Raw genomic sequence first — 27,591 nt, forward strand, 5'->3', positions numbered from 1 at the left:
ATTACTCATTCCCAGGTGGTTACATGTTCATAAGGGAAATTATATTAAATGGACTTAGTGTAGGGAGAGGAGCTGAGAGTCAGTGCAGAGCACACCCAGACACCAACTTCTCAGCAGGAAAGAGAGTTATTACCCCAGAACAACAAGTTGGGGGTGGGTGGGTGGGAAGCTGCCTGTGGATGGGACAAAGGCAGCAGCATATGTCTCTGCAGGAATGGTTTTTAAGGAGGAAAGGGGGAAATCTGTACTCAGATGAGTTGGGAAGTCCTGATGGGACAGGTTAGCTGGTGTCTCAGACAGGGTTTCTATCCCTGCACAAACATCATGACCAAGAAGCGAGTTGGGGAGGAAAGGGTTTATTCAGCTTACAATTCCACATTACTGTTCATCACCAAAGGAAGTCAGGACTGGAACTCAAGCAGGTCAGAAAGCAGGAGCTGATGCAGAGGCCATGCAGGGATGTTACTTACTGTTTGTTCCCCTGGCTTGCTCAACTTGCTCTCTTATAGAATCCAAGACCATCAGCCCAGGGACAGCACCACCCACAATGGGCTGGGTCCTCCCCGCTTGATCACTAATTGAGAAAATGCCTTACAGCTGGGTCTCGTGGAGGCATTTCCTCAAGGGAGGCTCCTTTCTCTTCGATAATGCCAGCTTGTGTCAGATTGACACACAAAAGCAGCCAGTACAGCTGGTATATCCAAATCATGAATTTTGGTGGCTGGACCTTGGTATTCAGTCTCAGAAATGAGTCAGAGGCCAATTAAGGGAACCGACCTTGGGGGTTGGGGGAGGCTAGCTTTAGGAATGTGATCTAAGGGTTTAGCCAGGGAGAGGGAAGGGGAAAGGCAAAGCTGCTGGTACCATGTCTGTATGTCCAGGCCTGTTAGAGTGAGCCCTTCAAGTAAGTTCTGCTCTGTCTCTTTCTGGGTATGCAACAAGACAGGAAGTGGGTTGGGGATGGACATGGGAGGAGCTGGAGGGATGAAAATGATGTAAATATTCACATTGAAATTCTCATAAAAACAAGTGTTCAAAGCAAAACAAAAACAGCCAACCAATAAAGACGTGCTATCTACTGTCTATATATGTTGAGACAGGGTCTCACTTGGTAGCCCAGGGTATCCTTGAACTTGTGGATCTCCTGTCTCAGTCTCCTCAGTGGCTGTGGGTACTAGCATGAGCTAGTATCCCCTGTTCAGGCTTGTAAGTGATCTCACAGACACTTACCTACTGCTCCTAGGGTAGGGGGCAGTATCTGCTTTGAGGCAGATGGCCTATCTTTCCCCCTATGTAGCTTAGAATGCTCTGGCTTTTGTATCTCTGGCATCCTCCTGTGACTTTGCACGCATGCGCACTTCCCTCCTTTACTCAGGGCTGACTTCAGTTTGGGAGAGAGGCCCGAACCCTTTTTTGGACTAAGCTTCCTTACGCAGTAAATGACAGGAGATGTTTGTGGCGCTGTTTTTATTTGTTTGCTTTTTGTTTTGTTTTGTAGGTTTTTCGAGACATGGTTTCTCTGTGTAGCCCTGGATGTCCTGGAACTCGCTCTATAGAGCAGGCTGGCCTTCAACTCAACAGAGATCCTCCTGCTTCTGCCTCCCTAGTGCAGGATTAAAGGCTGCACCACCACAGTCTGTCAGTAGTGGTGGTTTGATAGCTTCATTTTTAGACAGGATCTCAGAAAGCCCAAAGTGGCCTCAGTAGCAAAGGATGACCTTGAATTTCTAATTCTCCTGTCTTCATTTCCTAAATGCTAGGATTACAGGCATGTACCGCTATCCTCTGCTTTCATGGGTAACAAGTCCAGGGCTTTGAGGATAGGCAAACAGCTCCTGAGTTTTGTATTTAACCCCTTCTTTCCCCAGGCTATCACATAACCAAAAGATAAATCTGCTTTGTTCTCCATTTTAAAGCCCCAGTGCAAGACCCAGGACTACTGGGCACACAGAGCAGGCGCTCAGCACATATGCACAGGAGGGCAGACAACACAGCTAGTGTGTGTGTGTGTGTTGGGCGGGAGGCTGGAGGGGAGAACCTACAGGTTGTCTCTCAGAAACACAGGCATAACTAGGGCGCAGGGTCTTGGCAGGCTGAGAGACTAGGTAGCCTGCGACGACGTGTCCGAGTAGGGAGCGGCTGGTAGGCGGTCAAGGTCAGTTCCAGGGCAGAGAAAGGGGCGGGGTTCAGGGCGGAGCTCGGGGCGGAGCTCGGGGCGGGGCTGCGAGCCCGGGACAGTGATGGGCACGCCCCGGCCTAGGGCCTCGGTGCCCGGAAAACGCGCGGACCGCTACAGGTGAGGTCGCTGGGGGCCCTTATTCCCGGGAGCGGCGTGGGGGACAGTAGGGGCACGACAAGGGCCGCAGAATTAGGAGGGGGCCGTTGCCTAGGATACCTAACATCGGCCCTGAGAACCGGGTTCCTCGGGATCCACTGCGCTTAAATCACCGCTAAGTCTGTCTGGAAACTTGGGGTCCTGGGGGCAGCAGGATGCACAGGATCAGCCGGGCAGGCGTGGCTTTGTTCTTGGGAGGGTCTCAGACAGAAGGACTGAGGTGTCTGAGCGCAGCGGGAGACACTTAGGGATCTCAGGGAAAGTGAGTAGGGTTGTCCCGGGGCTCATCGATTCGGTTGCAATGGAGGCCTGCTTCACCCCGCCCCCTGCGAAGTAGGAGTTCTGCCAAAGCAAGACCAGCCATGACTGAATCCCCCCTCTTCTCTCCCCTTCTTCCCAATCCTCCCTCTCTCTCCCTTCTCCCTCTCTCCCCCTTTCCCTCTCCCTTCTCCCCACACCCCACCCCCTGTTCTTTCCAAGACCACACACTCAGCACATCTCCATAGCCGGCTGAGATCACTTTGACCCTGTGATTTAAGGGGGGTGTGGGGCTGCACAGCCGTCTTAAGAGCTGAGGCACCCAGGGAGGACAGGTATAGTTTGGGGAGAAACTTCCAGATCTCCCCACTCATCAGCTCCTAACATAAGCCTGTGTCTGCTGCCAACACACTGCAAATGCTCAGTCACACTCCTAGAGGAGTTCCCCAAGGGACTGCATGCCAGCACTGACCCAAGTCACCTCCTATTCACTAGGAGGATAGTGAACCCTAGCCACTGTCAGCCTCTTCCCGGGACTCTATGCCCATGAGTGACAGAGCTGGGCCTATCAAGTACTGTATAACCAGTGGGGCTTGTCTGTGGGAGACGCAGGTCAGCAGCGGCCAGGGTTGGGCAGGTCACTCAGGGAGGGTTTGAGTGCAGGAGTGTGGATGGCGAAGTGAGTACTTTTTTTTTTCTTTTTTCTTTTTTTCGGAGCTGGGGACCGAACCTGGGGCCTTGCGCTTGAGCTAAATCCCCACTCCTGAAATGAGTACTTCTTTTCTCTCTTTTTGTTCTTTCAGCCAGTCTCTTTAGCACAGGCTGTTTTTTGAGGGTACATTTAGGGGTGCATCCCTCAGCAGCTGACCCTAGAGTGCCCACTCTCAGCCTGGTCCTTGGTATCCAAAGAGGGAAGCCATCATCTCCCTTCCCCAGTGGAAGCGGGGACGGAGGTCATAATCTATTGAGCCACACTTCAGGAGCCCCTTCTGCTTCTAGGCCACTGTGGAGACATGACTACCCTGTGTGTCAATGTTGAAATCTTCCTTCTAGAGAAGCCAGGATGACTCAAATGGCTGTTTAGTGTATTTGTGATTTTTGTGGAGTAGACCGTAGGGTGGCCTCACTTTGGCCTAAGTGCACAGGATTCCTGTTGTGTGTTGTCTGAAGCTTGGCCTCTTTTTTTTTTTTTTAAGATTTATTTATTTATGTATGTGAGTACACTGTGGCTGTCTTCAGACACACCAGAAGAGGGCATCCAATCCCATTACAGATGGTTGTGAGTCGCCATGTAGTTATTGGGAATTGAACTCAGGATCTTTGGAAGAGCAGTCAGTGCTCCTAACCTCTGAACCATCTCTCCAGCCTGAAGCTTGACCTCTTATAGCTATGCCAGAAATGTGTTCCAGTAGATTCCTGAAAAGGTCTCTTTACCCAGGGATCAGGGTGCGTGTCTGGCAGAGAGAACAGTTGATAGGCAAGTTCAAGTGTGAATCATGGTGTGTGTGTGTGTGTGTGTGTGTGTGTGTGTGTGTGTGTGTGTGTGTGTGTGTTGGGAGATGGGACAATGGTAAACTACTTAGGAATTAGTTTGTTTGCCTGAGATGGTCAGGGAGATGGGACCTTGTGTAGCCCTTGGCAGCCTCAAACTTACTCTGGATCCAAGACTGGCCTTGAACTTCTGATTCTCCTGCCTCTACTTCTTTAGTGCTGGGATTACAAGCCTGCATCAACCACACCTGTTTTACCCAATACTAGGAATGGAATCCAGGACCTTTTGCATTCTAGGCAAACATTCCACTGACAAACTCATCAAGCACTTAAAAGTTCTTTTAGGCCAGTGGTTCTCAGCCTGTGTGTCTCGACTCCTTTGGGGGGTCTGAATGAGGCTTTCACAGGGGTCACCTGAGACCATGGGAAAACACATATCGACATTCTGACTCATAACGGTAGCAAAATTACAGTTATGAAGTAGCAATGAAAATAATGTTATGGTCGGGGGTCACCGCACCAGGAAGGACTGTGTTCAAGGGTCACAGCACTAGGAAGGACTGTGTTCAAGGGTCACAGCACTAGGAAGGACTGCTTTAAGCTAATATTTCTGAACCCACTAGTTATAGTTGAGGTTCTCTGTACTTCCTCGCTGGGAGTTAAAGCTAGGGTCACCCGTGACTCAACAGCCCTACCCGTAGCCTTAGACTAAACTTGGAAGCATGTCCACATAAAACCGTGTGCGCAGAGGTCCATCCCCAGAGGCACTGTTCACAACAACTGTGAAGGAAAGCTAAGTTGTTGGGCAACACCAAGAATTTGGTTTGGTCACATGATGGTGTTATTTAGCCATGTGAAGAAGGAACATTACATACCATACAAGTGAGGGAAAGGAACCAGACATGGGAGGTTGGATGCTGGATAATTCCACTCGCGTAAAACATGTAGGGTAGGCAAGAATCTGTAGAAACAAGGGACAAGAGTAGTTACCAAAGGATGTCTGCAAGACGGGGTCTCCACGCATTCCAGGCTGGCCTTGAACTCGCTATCCTTCTACCTCAGTGTCCCCTGCGTGCCGGTCTCATCACACCCTGATAGTTTTCTGGATTGATAATTGCGGTGGTTGTGCAATCTGGAAGGTGTAGTGACGCTTGCCGATTTACACTGAAAATGGTAACTTGTATAGGTGAATGATATTTGATTAAAGAAATTGTGGGGGCTGGAAAGATCGCCTCGAGGTTAAGAGCACTGGCTGTTCTTTCAGAGGACCCTGGTTCAATTCCCAGCGCCTACATGGCAGCTCACAACTGCCTGTAACTCCAGTTCCAGGGCACCTGGACTGCAGGCACCGCTTGTACATGCTGCACGGACATACATGCAGACAAAACACCCATGCCCATAAGAAATAAAAGAAATCACATTGTAATAGATCTATCTCACTATTTTCCTTTTTGAGGTAGAGTTTTACTCCGTACTCCTGAACTTCATGATTTAGTGAAGGCTAGCCTTAAACTTTGATCTTTCTGCCTCTGTCTCCTAAATTCTGGGATCACAGGTATGATGAACCATCCCTGGTAGCTTCCCTGTCCAACTCGTCCAACGTGTGTGTGTGTGTGTGTGTGTGTGTGTGTGTGTGTGTGTGTGTGTGTGTGTGTGTTGGTACATAGGCCTAAAGTTAACATTGGGCACCCTTCCTTGATAAATACTTACCTATTTTGTTTTATTTTTTAAGACAAGGTCTCACCTTGTGGCCCTAGCTAGTCTAGAACTCTCTATTTAGACCATGCTGGCCTTGAACTCACAGAGATCTGCCTACCTCTGCCTCCAGAGTTAAGAATACTGGCAGGATTAAAGACCTGTGCCCCCACATTCCCCCCCTTTAATGAGACAGGGTCTCTCGGATCCAGAATCTCATCCATTTGTCTAGCTGACCAACCACCTTTGGGGCTCTTCTTATCCTGCTTACCCAGTCCTGGAGTTACAGCGCTTTTAAGTGGGTTCTTGGGATGATACGAACTCAGATCCTCACGCTCGCTCGTATAGCAGACACTTTACCAACTGAGCCATCTCCGAGGGCCTACCTCACTTTTGAAGCTCAATTATTTTTGCAAAAACAACGTGTACTTGTTTAGCAAACCAAACAAGAGAAAGCAGCTAAGAAAGGAAATAGAAAGTCCTTCTTAGCCCACTACTCATGGCATCATGGGCCAGTTCTGAAAAAGGTTGAGCATTCTTCAGTGGCTCACACCTGTGAATTGCTAAGTCTCAGGGAAAAGACAGGGAATACCTAGCATTGCAGCCATCACACGTGTGCGCGCGCATGCACCTAGGGGCTGTGTCTTACTGCTTGTACGGGGTTTGAAGCTCTATAGGCAATGATTCTGTTGCCTGACTTTTCCATGCACAAGCCTTTCTTACAAAAATGTTATTCGCCCTTTAAAAACAAACAAGTCAGAGTCAGACTCGGTGGCACAGGCCTTTAATCCCAGTGCTCCAGAGGCAGGCAGATCCCTGTGAGTTTGAGGCCAGCCTGGTCTACAGAGCAAGTTCCAGGACAGCCAGGCCACAGAGGATAGGTTGTATGACTGTTGGAGTTTCTTTAGGCGTCTCCCACGCATGGCGGTTTCTGTGGGTTAATGGAATTTTGCAATGTTTGCAGTTGGCCCGGCATGGCGGCCATGTAAGAACACACAAGTCATTTGTTCCAGGTGTGCGTTGGGGTCTGCAGCTGGAGGTAGAAGTTCTGTGGCCCCAGACTGTGGTTTTAGGTAGCTGGCCAAGTAGGTCATGGCACAGCAAAGAGAAAGGAGCCTGCCCCGCCCCACCCCCACCCCTGTTCCGGAGAGGGACAGCCAAGAATGGACAGAGAAAAGCCAAGGACAATTAGTGTGTCCAAGTGTTGGGCAAGGAGCTGAAATGTTCTGGAGTGTTGCTGGCCTTTTATCCCCAAAGTGAGGGTGGCAGAGGTCAGTGGAGGAGAGAGGGCAGCAGGGAGTGGCACAGCCTCCCTTTCCTTGGCATTTTGCTCTGAGGCCCTCAGAACAGCAGTTTGCCTTTAGTCGGGGCTGGCTCAGGTGAGCATAGCAAAGGGCTGCATTTTGGGGGAGTAGCTACAGGCTGAGGAAGGAGCAGGTTGCTTAAAAAATTCCTTTGGCCAGCTCAGTAGATACTGGCATACTCCCCTCCCAGAGAAGGAGTTCTCAGGAGACACAAGTGCAGGTTTGTTGACCCATCTGGCATGATGGGCTCTTAGTGATGTCTGTGCTGGCCTGTCACCTGCTCTACCCACAGTTTTGCCACGTGAGTCTTGAAGTCCTCCTACCCACTTCTAACCTTACAGCTGAATGCTGGCCTAGGGCAGGACTGTGCCCACACACAAGGAGGCAAGTGGAAGATACCCCACTGAGATCTACCCTATGACCTTCCATGTTTCTAGGTGCCACTAACCCACTGGTGTCCATTCCTGCCTCTGGCTGAGTACCCGTGTCCTCCCAAATATTCGCTGCCTTCTTTTCAGTTGGCAAATTCAGCCTGCGGAATACTTGGAGTTAGCTCTGGGCAGCCCTCCGAGGAGTTAGAGGAGGAGAAGGAGCATTTGCCTCCTGGGGGGATTTGTCCTGGTCTCAGTCCTGTCAGGGACTCAGTTTTCTTTTTTTTCTTTTTTTTTTAAAAGATTTATTTATTTATTATATATAAGTACACTGTAGCTGTCTTCAGACACACCAGAAGAGGGCATCGGATCTCTTTACAGATGGTTGTGAGCCACCATGTAGTTGCTGGGAATTGAACTCATGACCTCTGGAAGAGCAGTTGGGTGCTTTTTTTTTTTTTTTTTTTTTCTTTTTTTCGGAGCTGGGGACCGAACCCAGGGCCTTCCGCTTGCTAGGCAAGCGCTCTACCACTGAGCTAAATCCCCAACTCCGCAGTCGGGTACTCTTAACCGCTGAGCCATCTCTCCAGCCCGGGACTCAGTTTTCTTTTCTTTTTTTTTTTTTCTTTTTTTCGGAGTTGGGGACCGAACCCAGGGCCTTGCGCTTGCTAGGCAAGCGCTCTACCACTGAGCTAAATCCCCAACCCCCGGGACTCAGTTTTCTAATCTGTAGGAAGTCCCCTTCAAACCCCTGATGCAGAGCTCTCCCACCCCGGTACCAAGTGTAAACAGTGTGAAGAGTTCTAAGCAGGGGCTATCCTGCATGGTGGGAAGATGTGGGAACAATCCCAAGGGGTTTCTACATCTTAGAGTCAATCCTGGGTGCATGAGGCTAGCTCATGAGTGTCAAGGCTGACTGGACCCTTAGTTCTTCTGATCAAAACAGGTAAACTGAGGGAGCTGGATTGACGGCTCAGTGGTTAAGAGTACTGGCTGCTCTTGGCTGAACTTGGGTTCCATTCCCGGAGCCCACAGCTCACAACCATCTATATAACTCCAGTTCACGGGTCCCCACCTCCCCTTCTTGCCTTCCAGGCACCAAGCATGATGTGGTGCACAGATACACATGCAGGCAAGCCCTCATACACATAACATAAAATAAATTAATAATAAAAAAAAGTAAAGCGGGGCTCAGAGAAGAGTGGGGTTCCCTCTAGCCACGTAGATAATCAGTGGGTGGCCCTGCTGTGCCACAGTGCCTCCTGAGACTGTCCCAGATAGGCTGGGACGTACTCCCTCAAAGAGCCGTTCAGCGGCTTGAGCTTGTCCTTCAAGGCTCAGCTAGGAATTCATTTCTTTTCTTTTGTGTGTTCGCATGGGTGTGCGGTGCGTGCGTGCGTGCGTGTGTGCGTGTGTGCGTGCACTTGGAAGCCAGAGGTTGTGGGTGTGATTTCTTAGGAGGTATGTATCCACATGTGATTGAGACAGGGTGTCTCACTTGGACCTGGGGCTCATCCATTCCACTAGGCTGGCCAGCCAGTGAGCTCCAGGAGCCCCTACCCCCGAAGTACACACTACAACCCCTGCCTTATGTAGGTGCTGTGGCTAGAACTCAGGTTATCATGCTAGCATAGCAGGCACTTTGCCCACTGAGTTGCCTCCCAAGTCTTCTGGTTTGTTGGTTTGGTTTTTGTTTTTTGTTGAGACCCTGTGTAGCCCCTGGCTGGATCTGTAAACCAGGCTGGTCTTCAACTTGGAGGTCTGCCTGCCTCTCTGCCTTTCAAGTGCTGGATTATTTTTAAAAAACCTTTATGTAACCCAGAAGTTGAGGATGGCCTCAAACTTCTGATCTCCCTGCTTCTATCTCCCAGGTGTGGCAATTGTGGGCATGGACCACTCTGCTTAAGTTCCTTATTTCTTATGTCCCCAAATGGCATTATTAGTGCCCTGCCCTGAAGCCCACAGAATAACTGGGCCTCTCTGACTGCTCTCTGTAGCATTTTTGTCCATAGTATCTCCCTAGAGTCCCTTCCTGTGACTTGGCCCAGGTTGGAAGAAGTCTGATGTCCTCTGGTCCGAGACAGTACCACCCAACAACCGTTTTCCTGCTGTCTAGACCTCAGCTGCAGTGATGTGGCCCTCACATGGATGGGTGTCTCTTTCTACACTGGCAAGCCCTCAGGCTGTCTCAAGGCCACTTGGGTGTATATGTGCTGGAGACAAATCCCAGTCCGTCATAGGAACAGACTCCAGGACACTGACGTGGCCCTGACAACACCATGCAGCTACTGGGAGGAAGCCCAGGCAACTTGAGCCTGCGTTTCCCTGTGGGCTCAGCAGTTCTGTGTTTAGCGCCCTGGACTGCCCCTTTCCTCTGCCTCAGATGCCTCAACATCCGGCTCTGGGCCAAAGGCTTTGGAATTTTAGCACCCAAGGGTTCAACTAAGGTTTGTACTCAGTTGGCTGGAAGCGGGTAGCCTGCCTCAGTCCAGGGGTGAGCCTCAAGCTTGGGCCACACCCACCGTAGGCACACTCCTCAGATGCTGGCTCTCTTGTTTCTCGTCAAAAACCTCCCATGGGGCCCTGTTCTCCGCTCTATTCACCATCTACCTGATAGCTAGTGTTTTTCCAACCATTCTTCCTCCCTTCAGATAGTCATTGAGATTTTTCCCAGCAGGCCTTTCTCCCCCACTTCAATGTCTTGGATCATATCCTCTAGATGTGTGTGTGTGTGTGTGTGTGTGTGTGTAGGGGGGTGGTTGTTCCTACCTGACTGCAGGCTCCTTTGCTCTACCTTATAGTCGATCTTAGTCTCATTGTGGCGTTGTTACAAAATGCCGCTCACTTAAAATGAGCAGAATGGGCTCATGGTTCCATTTTTGTTTTGTTTTGTTTTGCTTTTTTCCAAGATAGCGTTTCTCTGTTTAACAGTCCTGGCTGTCCTGGAACTCACTATGTAGGCCAGGCTGTCCTTGAATTCACAGAGCTACACTTACCTCTGCCTCCTGGGTGCTGGGATCAAAGGTGTGCATCACCATACCGGGCTCGCACATGGTTCTAAAGGCTGGGAAGTCCAAAGCTAAGGCCTCTGCCAGGAGCCCTCCTGCTGCATCTTCCTGTGGGGCAGGCAAAAAAGAACAAGTTCCCAAACTCGAAGCCTCGGGGCCCGATTTTTTTTTTTTTTTTTTTTTTGGTTCTTTTTTTTGGAGCTGGGGACCGAACCCAGGGCCTTGCGCTTCCTAGGCAAGCGCTCTACCACTGAGCTAAATCCCCAACCCCTCGGGGCCTGATTTTTAAAATTACATTTTTATTTTATTTGTGTGTGTGTGTGTGTGTGTATGTGTGTATGCATATGCATATGCACACTTGTTAGGTTGCACGTGTGGAGGACAACTCTCTTTTTTTTACTTATTTAAATTTTTTTCTTTTTTTTAAGATTTATTTTTTATGTGAGTACACTGTTGCTCTCTTCAGACACACCAGAAGAGGGTATCAGATCCCATTACAGATGGTTGTAAGCCACCATGTGGTTGCTGGGAATTGAACTCAGGACCTCTGGAAGAGCAGTCGGTGCTCTTAATCACTCAGCCATCTCTCCAGTGCCTCTTTTTTTTTTTTTTAAAGAATTATTTATGTATATGAGTACACTGTTGCTGTCTTCAGACACACCAGAAGAGGGCATTGGATCCCATTACAGATGGTTGTGAGTCACCATGTGGTTGCTGGGAATTGAACTCAGGACCTCAGGAAAAGCAGTCAGCGCTCTTAACTGCTAAGCCATCTCTCCAGCCCCAACAACTTTCAAATATTGATTTTCACTGGGAGAGAGCTGGGGATTCAACTCATGCTAGCAGGCTTGGTGGCAGGCACCTTTACCAGCTAAGCCATCTCACCGACCGCTCAGCACCTTTTTTTTTTTTTTTTTTAAAGATTTATTTATTATGTATACAGTGCTCCACCTGCATGTACACGTGCAGGCCAGAAGAGGGCACCAGATCCCATTACAGATGGTTGTGAGCCACCATGTGGTTGCTGGGAATTGAACTCATGACCTCTGGAAGAGCAGACAGTGCTCTTAACCTCTGAGCCATCTCTCCAGCCCCCCCCCAGCACCTTTTTTTTTTTTTTTTTTTTTGGTTCTTTTTTTCGGAGCTGGGGACCGAACCTAGGGCCTTGCGCTTCCTAGGTAAGCACTCTACCACTGAGCTAAATCCCCAGCCCCAATTTTTTTTTTTTTTCCGGAGCTGGGGACCGAACCCAGGGCCTTGCGCTTCCTAGGCAAGCGCTCTACTGCTGAGCTAAATCCCCAACCTCCCCCAGCACCTTTTATCGTCAGCAAAAATCTATTCATAGGTGGGACTTTCATAACCTAAACACCTCCCACGAGGGCCACCTCTACACTGTCATATTGGAGATTATATTTCCAATGTGTGCTTTTTGAGGAACATGGTTAGCCATAGTGACTAACATCCTATGTTTGGAGATGCTTGTCGTAGGCCATTAGTGGCTCCCTTTAGCCTGGGGCTCACACTGGCGATGTAGGCTCCTAGCACAATGTCTTCCCAGTGTGTGTAGTGTGGAAGTTAAAGGGTTTATTTTCCGTTAGATCTGACTTCTGTGGTTCCCAACAGGCAGGGTTCCTATTTCTCATTCACTTACCTGCCCGACTTCCTGCATGGCTTTTGCTATGTGGTCCTTTTATGTTCTAAACTCTGCTTTTTAAGAGAATATTTATTTAATAATTTCTATTGTGTGTGTATGATATTGTTGGGGAGGGGCACGCATTGTTAGAGGAAAACTCTTGGGAATCGGTGTTCTCCTGCCACTGCGATCTGGGGATCGAACACTTAGGCCATTGGTCTTACACTTGCTGTGCCATCTTGTCCCTCTGATCTTTGCATCTGTAAGGCTAGGGGCCAAGCCTGTCTGTCTGTCTGACCCCATGCATTGCTTCCTCCTTGGAAATCTTTGATGCTGTACATTTAGGACAAATTGAAGAACAGTTTGGAGGTCTTGACCGTGGGCTCTAGGGAGGGGCCGGATGCCTCCAGAGAAGGGGGCGGGTGTTTTTGATGGGGTGAGAACAGGCTGTTCCCTATTCTTATTCAATTTTAATTTAATTTAATTTAATTCAGTGTCCATGCAATTGGAATTTCGTGAATTTCGTGGGGTTGGTGAGACAGCACAGTGGTTAAAGCAATTGCCACGAAAGTGCGATAATTGAATTGGGATTCCTGGCCCTCAATACTGCTAAGTGAGCATGGCTGCCCTCTGTAATTCCATCCCTAAAAGGGCAGAGGAACAGGGGATCCTGTCCTAGCTAGACTCGCCAAATTGATTAGCTCTGAGTTCAACTGAGAGACCCCGTCTCAACAAATAATGTGGACAGTGATCGAAGGAAACTCCTGCTGACACCTGTCTCCTGTCGTGAACACGCCTTTCTTCCCGTTCCCCTGAATCTGATGCAGAATCTTCTCCCAGCCCAGCAGTGCCAAGTTCAAGATGGGCTCCCAGGTCTCGGTGGACACAGGAGCTGTGCACGTGGTGATCGTGGGCGGGGGCTTTGGAGGGATAGCGGCCGCCAGTCAGCTGCAGGCTCTGAATGTCCCCTTCATGCTGGTGGACATGAAGGACTCCTTCCACCACAATGTGGCAGCCCTCCGGGCCTCCGTGGAGAGCGGTGAGTAGCTGCTTTGCCAGCATGGTCTTGTTTGTTGTGGGGTATGATGTCAGGGCTGGGGCTGTTTTCTCTATATTAGGGCAAGTTGCTCCAGGCATTGGGTTCATTCCGGAGAAGTTCAAGCTGCTGGTCTTAAGCATCTTCCATAGAGTAAGAGCTTAGGTTCTTCTGAGGACCAGACGGCCACTTCCCGACAGAGCAGACACTGGGGATACCCACTGGCCTGGCTGTGGCCAAGAGCATCCTTGTGACTGGGGAAAGCTTTCGGCCCTGTTCTACTCAGTGACATCTTCCGGGTCCATTCCCAGGGTTCGCCAAAAAGACATTCATTTCTTACTCGGTGACCTTCAAGGACAACTTCCGCCAGGGCAAAGTGATTGGCATAGACTTGAAGAACCGGATGGTGCTGCTAGAGGGTGGTGAGGTGAGTGTGGGTTGCTCTGGTGGGAGTGGGTCCTCTCAGGCTCCAAGAGGAGCCATCCATGGACTCCAAGCCCTGCTTGTTGCTTGAAAGCACATTCTTCTTCATGTTGGTCATGGCAGAACAAGATGGCGGCTGGACTTATCTGAGTCTTTCCTACATGGCAGGCACTGTCCTGAGCCTTTACATGAGTGCCATTGTCCCCCACTTTGGCATGATAGAGGGAAGGTCCTAAACACCCAAGAGAGGAGTTGGGAGTGAGGCTCCAGTGGCAGAGGTCTTGACTAGCGTGCTTGAAGTCCTGGGTTTGGTCCTCAGCATGGAGCATGGTACATGCCGTGTAATTCCATGTTAGATGTCATGGGAGCTGGAGACAGGAGGTTAGACAGTCTAGGTCACATCCTTAGCTACATAGCCTGGGCTACACAAGATCCTGTTTCAAAAACAAAAGTCCAGAGCTGGAGAGATGGCTCAGTGGTTAAGAGCACTGACTGCTCTTCAGAAATCCTGAGTTCAGTTTTCAGTTCTCAGTAACCACATGGTGGCTCACAACCATCTGTAATGGGATCTGATGCCCTCTTCTGGTGTGTCTGAAGACAGTGACAGTGTGCTCATATACATAAAACAAATAAATAAATCTTTTAAAAAAAAGTCTAGGGCTGGGGATTTAGCTCAGTGGTAGAGCGCTTACCTAGGAAGCACAAGGCCCTGGGTTCAGTCCCCAGCTCCGGAAAAAAAGAACCAAAAAAAAAAAAAAAAAAAAAAGTCTAGAAGATTCCAAACTGGAGGTGTGAGTCCTGCTTATTGGCCTCCCTCCCCTGTCCCCTCCCCTCCCCCGCCCCACCCCAGGCAGTTTTCTGTCTGACTCCCTACTATAGAGGGGGCTCTCTGCATTCCCATGCTGGCTAGCTGTCCACCCCATGTTTCCTTAGATGTTTCTTAGCTCCTGGTACTCACACGACCCCCATCAGTATGGTATTTTCTTGTCCTCCAATGGGGCCACTCAGAGCCTCTTCTCTGCAGTGCTTCACCGCTGGTGTCCTGAGGTGGAGCAGAGGCCCAGTCACTCCTTTCTGGCCTATGTTCATATTTCTTTTTTCTTATCCCCTCCAGGCCTTGCCCTTCTCACATCTTATTCTGGCCACAGGCAGTACTGGGCCCTTTCCTGGCAAATTTAACGAGGTGTCCTGCCAACAGGCAGCCATCCAGGCCTATGAGGACATGGTGAAGCAGGTGTGTCATCCTGACCCATGTGAGACAGGGTGGGCAGGCCAGAGTGCAATGGGTCACAGCCAGGGCTCGGGTTGGGAGACTGTGGGAGAACATCCATGGTGAATAAACATCCATGGAGGAAGCAGGAGTTGCTACATTGAGATTCTTCCAGAGTTCCTGTGTGTGTTGTGGTGGTATGTCACTGGCTTGTCTCATCCGCCACCTCTTTGTATAGGCATGTCTCTCACCCCACCTGCTTTGTGTGGTAGAATGCACGTGGATCCACCCGTCCAGTTTCTCCTGTGATCCTTTGAGGTGGGGAGGAGGCCCATCTGGAGCCCTCATATGGGCAGAGTCCTGCCCTTCTTTGTCAAGAAGACATGTGGGTATGTTTCACGGTCCCTTCTTCTGCAGATCCAGCGCTCGCAGTTCATCGTGGTGGTGGGAGGCGGCTCTGCAGGAGTTGAGATGGCCGCAGAGATTAAAACCGAGTACCCTGAGAAGGAGGTGAGGCTAGACCTCTTGGCTATAAACTCTCAACAGGATAAAAACCCCTATGTTCATTTGTTTGTTTAGTGCTCTCTCTCTCTCTCTCTCTCTCTCTCTCTCTCTCTCTCTGTGTGTGTGTGTGTGTGTGTGTGTGTGTGTGTGTACATGTGCAAGTGCCATTGTGGGAGTGTGGCAGTTGGAGGATAACCTGTAGGAGTTGGTTTTCTCCTTCCACCTTGTGCACCCTGGGGCTCGAACTCATGTAGTCATGCTTGGGAGCAAGCACCCTTACCAGACCAGCCCTCTCACCACCCCAGCAACACCAGGACTTTGCTCAGGCTCTAGGAGACTGGAGTTACGTTTGCATAAGCAGAGTTTGTTTTCTATCTTGTAGAAAAAGTAATCCCATGAACAATTTCCCCACACAGTGAGGGAGAGCCTCCTACTTAGACTCTTGGCTGCGGAGAACTCTGAATGTGGGGAGAGGAGGGCCAGGGAGGTCTCGTGAACCCAACCTCCCACGTCTCCTTTAGGATGATGCCTGGATGTTCTTGGACAACCTCGTTTTGCTGTGAGGCTTAGTATGTTTGATTGGCAGCCCTAGCCCTGGACAGCCATGTGGATGTCTATGCTCAGGACGTTGGGAGAGCCGCCCTCACCAGGGAAGGACTGGTTCTCAGTTCCTTCTACCCATAGAAGGGTGGCGTTCAACAGTTTTCCCTGACTCTTAATGCTGGAGAGATGGGATCCAAGCTGGCACCTCAGAGAGAGAAGGGTCTAAGCTTCTTGAGTGGTAAAAGGGTTAAATGATAGTTGTGATGGGTTCTGCAGGTCAGGGCCTCCTGGTAACTCATATGGGTCAGCCTTGGCTCATGTGGGTCAGCCTTAGTTCATGTGGGTCAGCCTCTTCAAGCCACACAGATCCCATGAGCAGCGCTGTCCTCCCTCAGGAGAGAAGGTTGTCTTCGAAAAGGAAAATCAATCCTGGGTAATTTAATTATATACTTACTCTCTGACAAATGGTTGGAAATTATGGTGACTGATGAATGTAGTTAAAGTCTTCATTTTGACTCATGAGCCTCGTGTAGAGGGAAACCCGCTGCCTGCTGCTTGTTCTCAGCGCTTCTGTGATGAGAAGAGCGGGTCAGTGGTGACTGGTCTTACCAACACCAGTGGGGTTTCCCAGGATGCGGTTCAATTCCAGCGGCCTGGAATTGGTGCATACCATAGATCAAGCTCCACAAGGCTGCTCTCACCTCAGATGACAGTGGAGTAGTAGGTCCTAGGCTGACCAGCACGGCTGTGTGACCCAGCCAGAAACGGAATGTTCCTCCTAGCAGGCTTAGTAGAGGCCAGAGCGACTTATAGATCCCAGAGACACAGCGTGCTTACCGTCTTAGGGTGTCATTGCTGTGAAGAGACACTATGACCGTAACAGCTTTTGTTTTAAGAGATTTATTTATTAATTTATTTTTATGTGTGTGGGTGTTTTGCCTACATGTACGTCTTTGAACCTTGTGAATGCAGTGCCTTGGATGCCAGAAGAGGCCTAGGATCCCCTAGAACTGGAATCACTGACAGCTGTGAGCTGCCTTGTGGGTTGCTGTGCAGAGAATGGAACCAGGTCCTGTATAAGAACAGCAAATGCGGGGTTGGGGATTTAGCTCAGTGGTAGAGCGCTTGCCTAGGAAGCGCAAGGCTCTAGGTTCGGTCCCCAGCTCCGAAAAAAAGAACCAAAAAAAAAAAAAAAAAAAAAAAAAGAACAGCAAATGCTCTTAACTACCGAGCCACGCTGTGAGCCTCTCCAGACATGACCACGACCACTCTTATAAAGGAAAACATTTAACTGAGGCTGGCTTACAGTCCAGAAGTTTATCATTATCATCATGGCAGGAAGCAGGCATGGTGCTGGAGGAGCTGAGAGTTCTACATTTTGGATCTGCAGGACGAGACAGTGAGACACACCTGGTCTGCCCTGTGCTTCAGAAACTTCAAGACCCACCCCCAGTGATGCACTTCCTCCAACAATGCCACGCCTCCTAATAGTTCTAGTCCCTATGAGTCTATGGGGCCATTTTCATTCAAACTATCACACTTACCATTGCTGATTTACCTACCACAAAGGATGTTTGAAAGGACACAGATGGGGCTGGAGAGATGACTCAGTGATTAAGAGCTCACACTGCTCTTGCAGAGGACCCAGGTTTGGTTCTCAGCACCCACATCTGAGGCTCACACAGCCAGTAATTCCAGCTCCAGGGCATCTGATGCCCTCTTCTGGACTCAACAGGCACTGCACTCAGGTGCACATAGCTACAACCAGACACCTAAACATGTAACTAAAAATTAATACAGTAAGCCTTTAAAGGACATAAATGAACAGCCAGATAAAGAGGTCCCAGGCACAGGGGCTTCTTTCTCCCTGGGGTTAGGGTGGGCCACCTGGCCATGCTCTCCAAGCCCTTCAGGGAATTTTTTAAGGCTTCATTGGTGAGCCATGATGGACCGTGGAACTCCCAACTCTAGCTGCCCTCTGCCTTCTGGGGGATTGGGGCAGGGACTGGAAGCTCCCATCATGGCTTGAGTCTGCTGCTCTTGTCTCTTCAGAATAAAGGATGAGCCTGTCCCTCAGGAAATTCCAAGGCATTCACCCGTTTTATTCAGAGAATCACAAAGATCTCAGAAGCTCTGGGTTGGGAGTTGGAGTCAGATATCAAAACGCATGGCATGAGAAGGGCTTGAGAGCTCTGAGGCAGCAACCAGGGACAGACTGGGTTATTCTTGTCATGCCTTGGGGTAAAGACTGAAGTAGCACATATCAGCTGACTCGGTGGAAAGAGCCTAGAGAAGCCGCCCATTATAGGGGGATTGGCGCACAAGGAGCCACTTCCTTTGTTATGTTTCTATTAAGAGCCAAGTGTAGTGGTAGAAACCTTTAATTCCAGCACTCGGGAGGCACAGGCAGGAGGATCTCTGGGAGTTTGAGGCCAGTCTGGTCTACCTAGCTGGTTCCTGGACAACCAGGGCTACATAGTGCAGTGGTTCTCAACCTTCCTACTGCTGCGACCCTTTAATCCAGTTCCTCATGTGGTGACCTCCCACCCCACCATAAATTTATTTTCATTGCTACTTCCTAACTGTAATTTTGCTGTTGTTGGGAATCGTCAAGTATCTGATATTTCTGGTGGTCTTAGGTGACTCCTAAGGGTTGTGACCCACAGGTTGAGTACCACTAACACAGAGAGATCCTGTCTCCAAAAACAAAATAAAATCATTTAAAAGTTTTACTTAGCTGGGTGGTGGTGGCACATGCTTTTAATCCCAGCACTCAGGAGGCAGAGGCAGGCAGATCTCTGAGTTTGAGGCCAGCTTGGTCTACAGAGCGAGTTCTAAGACAGCCAGGGCTTCACAGAGAAACTCTGTCTTGAAAAACATAAATAGGGGTTGGGGATTTAGCTCAGTGGTAGAGCGCTTGCCTAGCAAGCACAAGGCCCTGGGTTTGGTCCCCAGCTCCGGGGGGAAAAAAAAAAAAGAAAAACATAAATAGATGGATAGGTAGATTAGATAGATAGATAGATAGATAGATAGATAGATAGATAGATAGATAGATAGATAGATAGATAAGCAAACAAGTAAATAGAACTTGGTTAGTGTTGCTACCAGCCTGCTAGTCACATTGGAGTGCCAGCAGCTTCTGTAGTGATAATACTGTATATCCTGAAGGAGTGGTCGCTTTGCCTTAGGTGAGGCGTGAGTTTGTACAGGGACACCGGTGGTCCTCTGGTTTAGAGGCACTGGGTAATGGGTGCTGAGGTGGGCTGGGGCCCTGAATCCTGCAGAGTTCATCTCTGATGCTCAGTTTCTTCAGTATTACCTGGGAAATAGGAGACGAGACTCAGAGGCTTCCCTCTGAAGCCCTGTGGTTGTTTGTTTGTTTGTTTGTTCGTTTTGTCCCAGGTCACTCTTATCCACTCCAGAGTACCCCTGGCGGACAAGGAGCTCCTGCCTTGTGTGCGACAGGAAGTGAAGGAGATCCTCCTCCGAAAGGGTGTGCAGCTGCTGCTGAGTATGTGAGATTTCACCCCTTCTGCCCAGCCCTGCTCAGCCCCACTCCCTTGCCCAGAGTCCCAGCCATGGCCGCCGGAAGGGGCAGTGCATCCACGCAGGCTCCCTCTTCCCCACTGTATCTGGAGAGCAGCAGGATGGCTCACGCATCAGAGCCTGCTTAAGTTGTGTCCAACTGGAGTCACGGGGTGCAGCAGTTCTGTGCTGTAACTTAGGACAAGAATAGATGAGTGCTATTTACTGAACGAGTTAAGTTCTTCTAAAGGATTGGCCCATCTTTTCATTCATTTTTGATGTCTCTGTGGAAGAGGGAGCAGACTTGTAATCTGAGGCATTGAGTCTCTCTCTCTCTCTCTCTCTTGCTTTTTAAGACAGACTCTCTCTGTGTAGCCCTGGCTGTCCTGGAACTCAAGTCTGTACATCAGGCTGGCCTTGAACTCAGAGATCCGCCTGCCTCTGTCCTCCGGAGGGCTGGGATTAAGTGAGTGGGCCACCACCACCCTGCTTGAGTGTGGCTTTTTGCCCAGAGCAGGAAGGGACAGAACTTCCCAGCATTTGGAGAGGGATGGCACCTGAGTGTCACCTTCATGTTCTCTCAGAAGGCTGTGAGGCGGTTGCTGCAAAAACCCCTCTCAGCTATCACAGCCTCCCTTGGTAACTGGTCGTGGAGGACTGGAAGCACTTTACTTCCAGACAAGTTTCCTCACTTCCTCTGACATTTGCGATCCATCAATCCATCCATCCATCCATCCACCTACCCACCCACCCATCCACTCATCCATCCACCCATCCACCCACCCACCCATCCACCCACCCACCCATCCATCCATCCATCCATCCATCCATCCATCCATCCATCCACTCATCCATCCATCCACCTACCTACCTATCCATCCATCCATCCATCCACCCATCCATCCACTCATCCACCCATCCATCCATCCACCCATCCATCCATCCACCCACCCATCCATCCATCCATCCATCCATCCACCCACCCATCCACCCACCCACCCATCCACCCACCCACCCATCCACCCACCCATCCATCCATCCATCCATCCATCCATCCATCCACCCACCCACCCACCCATCCATCCACCCACACACCCATCCATCCATCCATCCATCCATCCATCCATCCACCCACCCATCCATCTTTCTGTTCTTTCAAAAAATTTCTTTATGTGTATGGATGAGCTCTGTGTCCCATGAGTGTGCCCAGTGCCTATGGAAGGCAGAGGAAGGAGTCAAATGCCCTTGAACTGTAATTACAGATGGTTTTTAGCTTCTGCTTGGATGCTGCGAATCAAATCTGGATCCCCTAGAAGAGTGCCAGAGTTCTTAGCCACTGAGCCCTCTCTCCAGCCCCTCCATATATAGGTATATTTAATTTTGAGAAAGAGTATATCATGTAGACCAGGCTGGCCTTAAGGCCTTAAACTCTGAAACCAAGGAGAGCTTTGAGCATCTGATCTTTTGCCATTTCCGGAGTACGGGCAAACACCGTGCTTAGTTTATGTGGTGCTGGGCTTCGGCATGTTCCACAAGCACCCTACCAACTGAGTCCTTTCTCTGCTTTCTGGTGTTCATTGTACTGAGAGGCTTTCTGCTTAGGATGGGCAAGAGTAGTCTTTCCTAGAATGTGAGAAGCTTGGCATGGCTTCCCAATAGCAGCTCTGGGAACTTGCCCCCAGATGGATCTGTTGGGCATGGATGTTCAGATCCTGCTGCTTGGGAGAGTGGACGGAGGGAGAGTCATGAGGGAGTATTTGCTTTTCCCTTGCTCTACCATGGTGTGTGTTGGCTTCTGCCAGCTTCCTGTCATGGACCCCTCCACAGGTGAGCGGGTGAGCAACCTGGAGGAACTGCCTCGCAATGAGTATCGGGAGTACATCAAGGTGGAAACGGACAAGGGCACAGAGGTGGCCACCAACATGGTGATTGTGTGCAATGGGATCAAGATTAACAGCTCTGCCTACCGCAGTGCGTTTGGTGAGTGGTCGCTCTCTAAGCTGCTCTGTTATTTGGAGACACTCCATAGCCCTTGCCACCTGAACCAGCACCCTGTGTCTCCTCCATTTGTCCCATGAGTTTATTAGACCTTGAACTTTAAATTCAGATGAGCCAAGCCCAGCTCCCCACCTAACCCCTGCTTGGAGGCTAGAACCCCCCAAGGTGAGTGCTTCCCCCTAGTAGGGAGAGATGGGAACAGGCTTCAGAGAGGTTAGAATGGCTTCTCTTTTCCTGTTGCTTTCACTGAGGAAGCCCAGGAAGTCCTAGGTCAGGCTTTTCTCCACCCACAGGTACCCTGCTCTCTCCAAATCCAGATCCAAGCATTGGGCCCCACTTCATTCCAAACCTCCGTCTGGGGGAGTCGGGACCTTAAAGTTCAGTAATCAGACAGTGGACTAAAGCATGTTTAAGCATCGGCATAGGAGAGTAAGACTCAGGGACCCAGCTCCATGGTACCAGCACCTCCAGGTATCTGCCATTCACTGCTGAGCAGCCTTCCCTGACCAGCTCTGCCAGATCCAACAGGAAGTTAGTTTTCAGTCCAAAGGAAGCCAGTCCACAGGAGTAGTAGGCATAAAACCCAGAGTTTAAAATCTCATCATTCTAATGTATTTCCAAAGAGAAGTTCTTTTCAGTCCCTTTAAGGGAAGCTGTTTGTCGTGTAGGAACGGTCTGTGTGTGTTTTGAAATTCTGATGTACATTCCAAAGCCAGGGGACTTGCAGAGAGCTCTCTGTGTTTTGTATGAGAGGCCTTTCCAGTGCTCCGGCTCTGTTCCTGTGGGCTGGGCTTGCTTTGGCAGGAGAGATCTTGGGTGGGGACTTCAGGATGGATGACAGCAGGTGGGGGTGTCACTTTGTAGTACATACCTCCGAATTGACACATCCTACACTCACCCTTCTATTCTGGAGGCAACTTAACATGACATCTCTTGCCTAGCAGAGAGTAGGCTGGCCAGCAACGGGGCTCTGAAAGTGAACGAGTTCCTCCAGGTGGAAGGTTACAGCAACATTTACGCCATTGGCGACTGTGCTGACATCAAGGAGCCCAAGATGGCCTATCACGCTGGCCTGCATGCCAACATTGCTGTGGCCAACATTGTCAACTCCATGAAGCAGAGGCCCCTCAAAGCCTACAAGCCAGGTAAGGAAAGATTGGGTACTTTATGGTTGTTGAAGTTTGGGATTAGACTCACGGAAGGCTTTGGGGGCTGTAAGGTGAATGACCACAAGATTGCAGGTACAAAGTCTCTTTAAACCCAAACATGCCTGTGGCTGTAGCTCCATGGTAGAATTCTTGCCTGGCACACTGAAGCCCTGGGTTTCACCAGCAACACTGCTAACAAACGAGGCTGGGGAGATGGCTCAGTCGGTGAAGTACTTAGAAGGAGGGCCCTAGTTTGATGCCTAGAACACGTGTTAAGAAAAAGACAAAAGGGGGTTGGAGAGATTAAGGGGCTCAGAGGTTAAGAGCACTCACTGCTCTTCCAGAGGTCCTGAGTTCAATTCCCAGCGACCACATGGTGGCTCACAACCATCTGTAATGGGATCTGATGTCCTCTTCTGGTGTGTCTGAGGACAGCTACAGTGTACTCATATAAATACATTGATCTTTAAGAAAGAAAGAGAGAGAGAGAGAGAGAGAGAGAGAGAGAGAGAGAGAGAGAGAGAGAGAGAGAGAGAGAAAACAAACTTGCGCTTTGTGGTCAGTAAAAAAAATAAATCTAGTTAAAAAAAAATTTCCTAGCTCCAGAAATAAGATTCTGATCACTACAATTTGGGCTCTTTGGGGACAATAAAACACTTACATATTGGAAAAAAATATGTGAATGTCACCTGAACAATGACAGTCCAGGTTGTCCCCTGGTTACACACACACACATGCACACACACACACGCACACACATACCTGACTTGCTTTCTTTCCTTTTTTTTTTTTTTTTTTTTAAAGATTTAGCTATATACACTGTAGCTATCTTCAGACACACCAGAAGAGGCATCAGATCCCATTAATTACAGATGGTTGTGAGCCACGATGTGGTTGCTGGGAACTGAACTCAGGACCTTTGGAAGAGCAGTCAGTGCTCTTAACCACTGAGCCATCTCTCCAGCCCCCTGACTTGCTTTCTTAAAGGGTATGTATGGCTGCTGTATACACACACACACACACACACACACACACACACACACACACACACACATACGACTTGCTTTCCTAAAGGGTATGCATGCTGCTTGATGGACTCTCAAGCGTCATGGCTGCATCCCTCAAGCATCATCTTGCTTTGTGTGTTTGCCTCTCAGGTGCGCTGACATTCCTCCTGTCCATGGGCAGAAACGATGGCGTGGGCCAGATCAGTGGCTTCTATGTAGGCCGCCTCATGGTGCGGCTGGCCAAGAGCAGGGACCTTCTCATCTCCACAAGCTGGAAAACCATGCGGCAATCTCCACCATGACAGGGAGGCTGCATGGGAGTCGAGGTACCACTCGGAGGGGTGACAGACTGCTTGACAAAGGACACCCTTCTGACAGGTGCCAATGGCAGAGCTCTTTGTCTGGATCATGGTGTCAGCCATGTGCTGGCTGGAAATACAATTTGGGTAAAACCGGAAATGAGAGACAGAGAGTAAAGGGGGGAGGCATTAAAAAAAGAAAAACTAACCTAGAAGATTCCTTCCAGGTTTGGAAGGTCTGCCTGCAGCTGTGCTAGCTAACGGGTCTCGGGGAGGCAGAGGGAGGCTGAGGGAGCCTCCCATATCATAGGCTTCCATCTAAGGATGCACATGAGTCTGTGTGTGCACATGAGTCTGTGTGTGCACGAGTCTGTGTGCACATGAGTCTGTGTGTGCACATGAGTCTGTGTGTGCACATGAGTCTGTGTACACGAGTCTGTGTGCACATGAATCTGTGTGTGTACACATGAGTCTGTGTGTGCACATGAGTCTGTGTGCACATGAATCTGTGTGTGCACATGAAAGCATTGGGCTTTGGGAGTACTGTTGAGAGCTCTTGTTGGACAGGGCTGGGCAATTCTAGCACGGACCTCATCTGTAGTATAGTCAAGAGAGCCCATAGCATGAGACCAAGGGTGCTGGGGTGGGGAGCTTGTATATCTCACAGTATGCAGGGATTAACTGGGGCCCCGTTTTTATCTTCCTCTCTATGGTTAGTACCTGCACTTTGCTCTCCCTCCGTCTTCTTTCCTTCCCTCTGAACAACACTCACACAGCGCGCGAGTGCAACATCTCTCTCCACCCCCACAGTGTCTACCTATATTATTCAGTTTCCCTCAAACTCCTGAGCTCGTCATGCTCCTGCCTCAGTCTTTCCTGGTGCCTTGGGACCCTCTTTAACCTTTGTGAGTCTTTGTGTCCATGTTCGGCTTGACTGTGTGTCACAGGTACATTCATGAAGAGTCAGACAAAATCCCTCTCTAGCTCACCCATCTGTTGCTGAAATCTCTTTGGGAAGTGAGGGAGATATAAGCCACATCTGTCCCTTCTCCTAAGGTCCCAATGACAAACTGAGGCAGGGTTCTGTCAGACTTTACTCCAGGGAACCAGTGAGTGTATTGGGCTTCCTTACATATTGTTGGCTTCTCCCATGACAGGCCAAGCTGGGAAGCTTTAAGCAGCAGGGATGAGAGCCTCACAGATCCGAGGCAGTACAGAGAGCACCTCTCTCCCTAGCCTTTCCCAGCCTATATGCCCAAGCCTTGAGGCCAGATGCAGTGCCATTAAAGTGGACTTGTGTGTAAGTGGTAGGGGCCTGCTAGATACACAGATGAAGGTCTCCTGACCCTCCCCACGACACCATCATCAGATACAAATAGTCAACAAGGCCAGCTGGGACAATCCTCTTAAAGGGGAGAGCGGCTGAACTCCCCAGGATGGTGGTCGCTTGGCTCCGAGGACAGTCATGCAAACAGCATCCTAACAGGGTGAGGTTTATAAGTCTGGAGAGGCTAAGGCTGAACCCTGGTTGGCTTTAGGAATCCCAGGATAGAGACCTGTGGCTGGGGGAGAGCATTGGCTGCTTGATCTCCAGAGACCAGAGGGGCAACTGAGTCCTCGAGTGATTTCCAGGTTACCAGCAGGCTTCTGTGGGGGGTGGGGAGCTATGCTGCTCATTTTCGGCCAGCTCCTGTCACTTGGGTCCTCATTGGTCACCATGTGTGCTATAGATTGCTAAGGTGTATGAATTATATGAAGGACTTCCCTATCCAAGTAGGGAATAGCCACTTGTGCATGGCCTAAGTTGAATGTCTTAGCAGAAGAGACTGAAAGTCCACTCCAGTAGCTTCAGACATGACTCTCCCCACCCTGCTTCTTTCTGCTTGCTTTTGGCCTTGGCCTCTGGTTATGGGTGGCAAGAGTCCTTGAGATAGCAGCCTCCGTGGGATTTCCAGTCCATCCCCATTTGGACTGTGACCAAGGTCTGTTCCACACTGGAGTTGAGACTTGACTCTCTCTCCCAGAGACTGACCACTCACCGGCAGCTCTGCCCCTGGCTCTGCTGTCGTGGGTGCCACCCAGCAAGCTCACCCTTTGTTGGGGCAGGATCAACTGTCTGCAGGAAGCTGGCCATGTCAGAGCTTCACAGAGCGTGGCAGGACTCTCCAGTGACAGGCTTTGTGTGATTTCTTTACAATACTCTGGATGAATCTATCTGCAGGGAACGCAGGTTTCCAAGAGGAGGGGAATATCACAATAAAGGGCTATGTTATAAGAAAGACACTGGATCTTTTATTTTTTTTCTTCTCATTTTTTCTTTTTCTTTAAAAAAACAAAAACAAACAAACAAAAATCCCGAAGCAAAACCCTTTTGGGTGTAGTTACAAATATTTTAGGCGTCAGGGGGGGACCCTATAACAGAAAAGCACCCCGAGATGTTTTTCTCATCTTCTCTCCACTGAGGGAGACAGCCAGTATACCTAGGTTTGACAGTCACGCCCTCTTCCCTTGGAAAAAAGGAGGAACCAAAGACATAGGAAATTTGAACAGATTCTGTGTGTGTGTGTGTGTGTGTGTGTGTGTGTGTGTGTGTGTGTGTGTAAGAGAGAGAGAGAGAGAGAGATTGTAAAAGTCAATGCTATAAATCTAAACGAAGTCTATTTTTATGTTTGTTTTAAAAAAAGTTCTAAAACAACAGGAAGAAAAAACACATGGAAAGAAACCTCTGGTGGAGACCTGGTTAATTGTGGAAGAGGCCCTTTGTAAAGAGTATAAAATGCACCGGGCCCCTTCCCCAGGCAGGCAGGACCTGCTCCTGCTGCCTCCGCTCACCCTCTCAGCCACCCTCTGCTCCCATGCCCTGTCAGCCTTCTGCAATCCTTTTAAAAAATAAAACCCCCGCTCTTGTGACATCACACTGACCCTCCTCCTTCCCCGCTGGGGAGCTACTTGGTGTCCAGTTTGGCCATCTCCTGCACGTAGATGCCAATGCTCTCGCTGTCGAAGAGCAGGAAGTACACATTCTTCAGCGAGGATGAGCTCGAGTCGTCGAAGTGGGCCGAGATGGCCTTGAGGGTCACTTGGGCGGCCGTCTGTTTGGGAAAGCAGTTTCTATGTCCAAGGAAAAGAAGAGCCCGGGTCATTTTGGTCCCTGTACCCACTGTGAAATCCTCTCCTAGTCTGGGGGAGAGGGATTGAACCTTTTTAGTTTTTGGTCTGACAGGGCCTTACAATATAGCCTTGATCACATGTAGACCAGGCTGACCATGAACTCAGAGATCTGAGCCTCTGCCTTCCAGAGTGCAATGATTAAACACATACGCCATCACACCCTGATCTCAGTTTCTTCTTATTCTGGCCCTGGACCCTTGTTCGTACAGTGCGGGACTCACCGTGCATGGGGCCAGTCCACAAATCACCTTCTCTGGTGTTAGTCAAGGGAAGGATGGGAATAGGCAGAGATGTCCCTGATGACCTAGATATGGTGACTTCAGCTAAGGTCACAGACAGCTCTCAGTATGTAAAGGATGTCCCTGTGCCAACTGACTCAAAGACCTTGACTATAAATTCTGTCAGTTTTACACTATAGACCATGTCTTCAAAAAGGCCTTCAAAATTTCTGGGGGCTGGGGCTCCATTGGTTTGTGGTTGCCTAGCATCGTGGTCCTCAACCTGTGGGCCTCGACCCCTCACTCGGCCCCTTTACAGGGGTCGCATGTCAGATATTAACATTACGATTCTTGATAGTAGGAAGTAGGGATGAAAACAGTTTTATGGTTGGGTGGGGTAGCCACAACGTGAGG

The 27,591-nt window shown here is 49.7% G+C and overlaps 2 protein-coding genes across 17 annotated transcripts in view; one reads left to right on the top strand and one right to left on the bottom strand.

Moving 5' to 3' along the window:
- The first annotated feature begins 884 nt into the window (after nucleotides 1–884).
- Aifm2 (apoptosis inducing factor, mitochondria associated 2) lies at nucleotides 885–27,118 on the top strand. Of its 16 annotated transcripts, XR_005497285.2 has the most exons (10): nucleotides 2,192–2,296; nucleotides 12,923–13,134; nucleotides 13,443–13,558; nucleotides 14,669–14,788; nucleotides 15,182–15,274; nucleotides 19,214–19,322; nucleotides 21,164–21,316; nucleotides 22,276–22,479; nucleotides 23,640–23,867; nucleotides 26,473–27,118. XR_005497285.2 is itself a non-coding variant. In XM_063279294.1 (9 exons), exons 2-9 carry the CDS (start codon nucleotides 12,957–12,959, stop codon nucleotides 23,789–23,791), a joined length of 1,125 nt encoding a protein of 374 aa, XP_063135364.1. In that variant the 5' UTR covers nucleotides 885–904; nucleotides 12,923–12,956; the 3' UTR covers nucleotides 23,792–27,118. The 16 variants fall into 16 exon arrangements, 15 of the variants coding, with proteins under 15 accessions (XP_063135364.1, XP_006256518.1, XP_063135366.1 ...); XM_063279294.1 differs by lacking the exon at nucleotides 2,192–2,296 and adding an exon at nucleotides 885–904 and having other exon boundaries at nucleotides 23,640–27,118; XM_006256456.5 differs by having other exon boundaries at nucleotides 2,191–2,296; nucleotides 12,936–13,134; nucleotides 23,640–27,118.
- The window catches only part of Macroh2a2 (macroH2A.2 histone), a 49,678-nt gene continuing 48,165 nt past the window's right edge, over nucleotides 26,079–27,591 (bottom strand). Inside the window, exon 9 of the mRNA NM_001135807.1 lies at nucleotides 26,079–26,899. Coding sequence (NP_001129279.1) covers nucleotides 26,734–26,899 — 166 coding nt within the window. The 3' untranslated portion in view covers nucleotides 26,079–26,733. The remainder of the gene's footprint in view (nucleotides 26,900–27,591) is intronic.

This window comes from Rattus norvegicus, chromosome 20 (genome assembly GCF_036323735.1).
Source record: "Rattus norvegicus strain BN/NHsdMcwi chromosome 20, GRCr8, whole genome shotgun sequence".
In the NCBI taxonomy this organism is placed as follows: domain Eukaryota; kingdom Metazoa; phylum Chordata; class Mammalia; order Rodentia; family Muridae; genus Rattus; species Rattus norvegicus.

Coding starts and splice junctions, on each gene's coding strand:
- Aifm2 (XM_008772888.3), top strand. CDS start 2,241: ATGGGCACGCCCCGGCCTAGGGCCTCGGTGCCCGGAAAACGCGCGGAC. Junction 13,559..14,668: donor TGCTGCTAGAGGGTGGTGAG/GTGAGTGTGGGT, acceptor TATCCCCTCCAG/GCCTTGCCCTTCTCACATCT. Junction 19,323..21,163: donor GGGTGTGCAGCTGCTGCTGA/GTATGTGAGATT, acceptor ACCCCTCCACAG/GTGAGCGGGTGAGCAACCTG.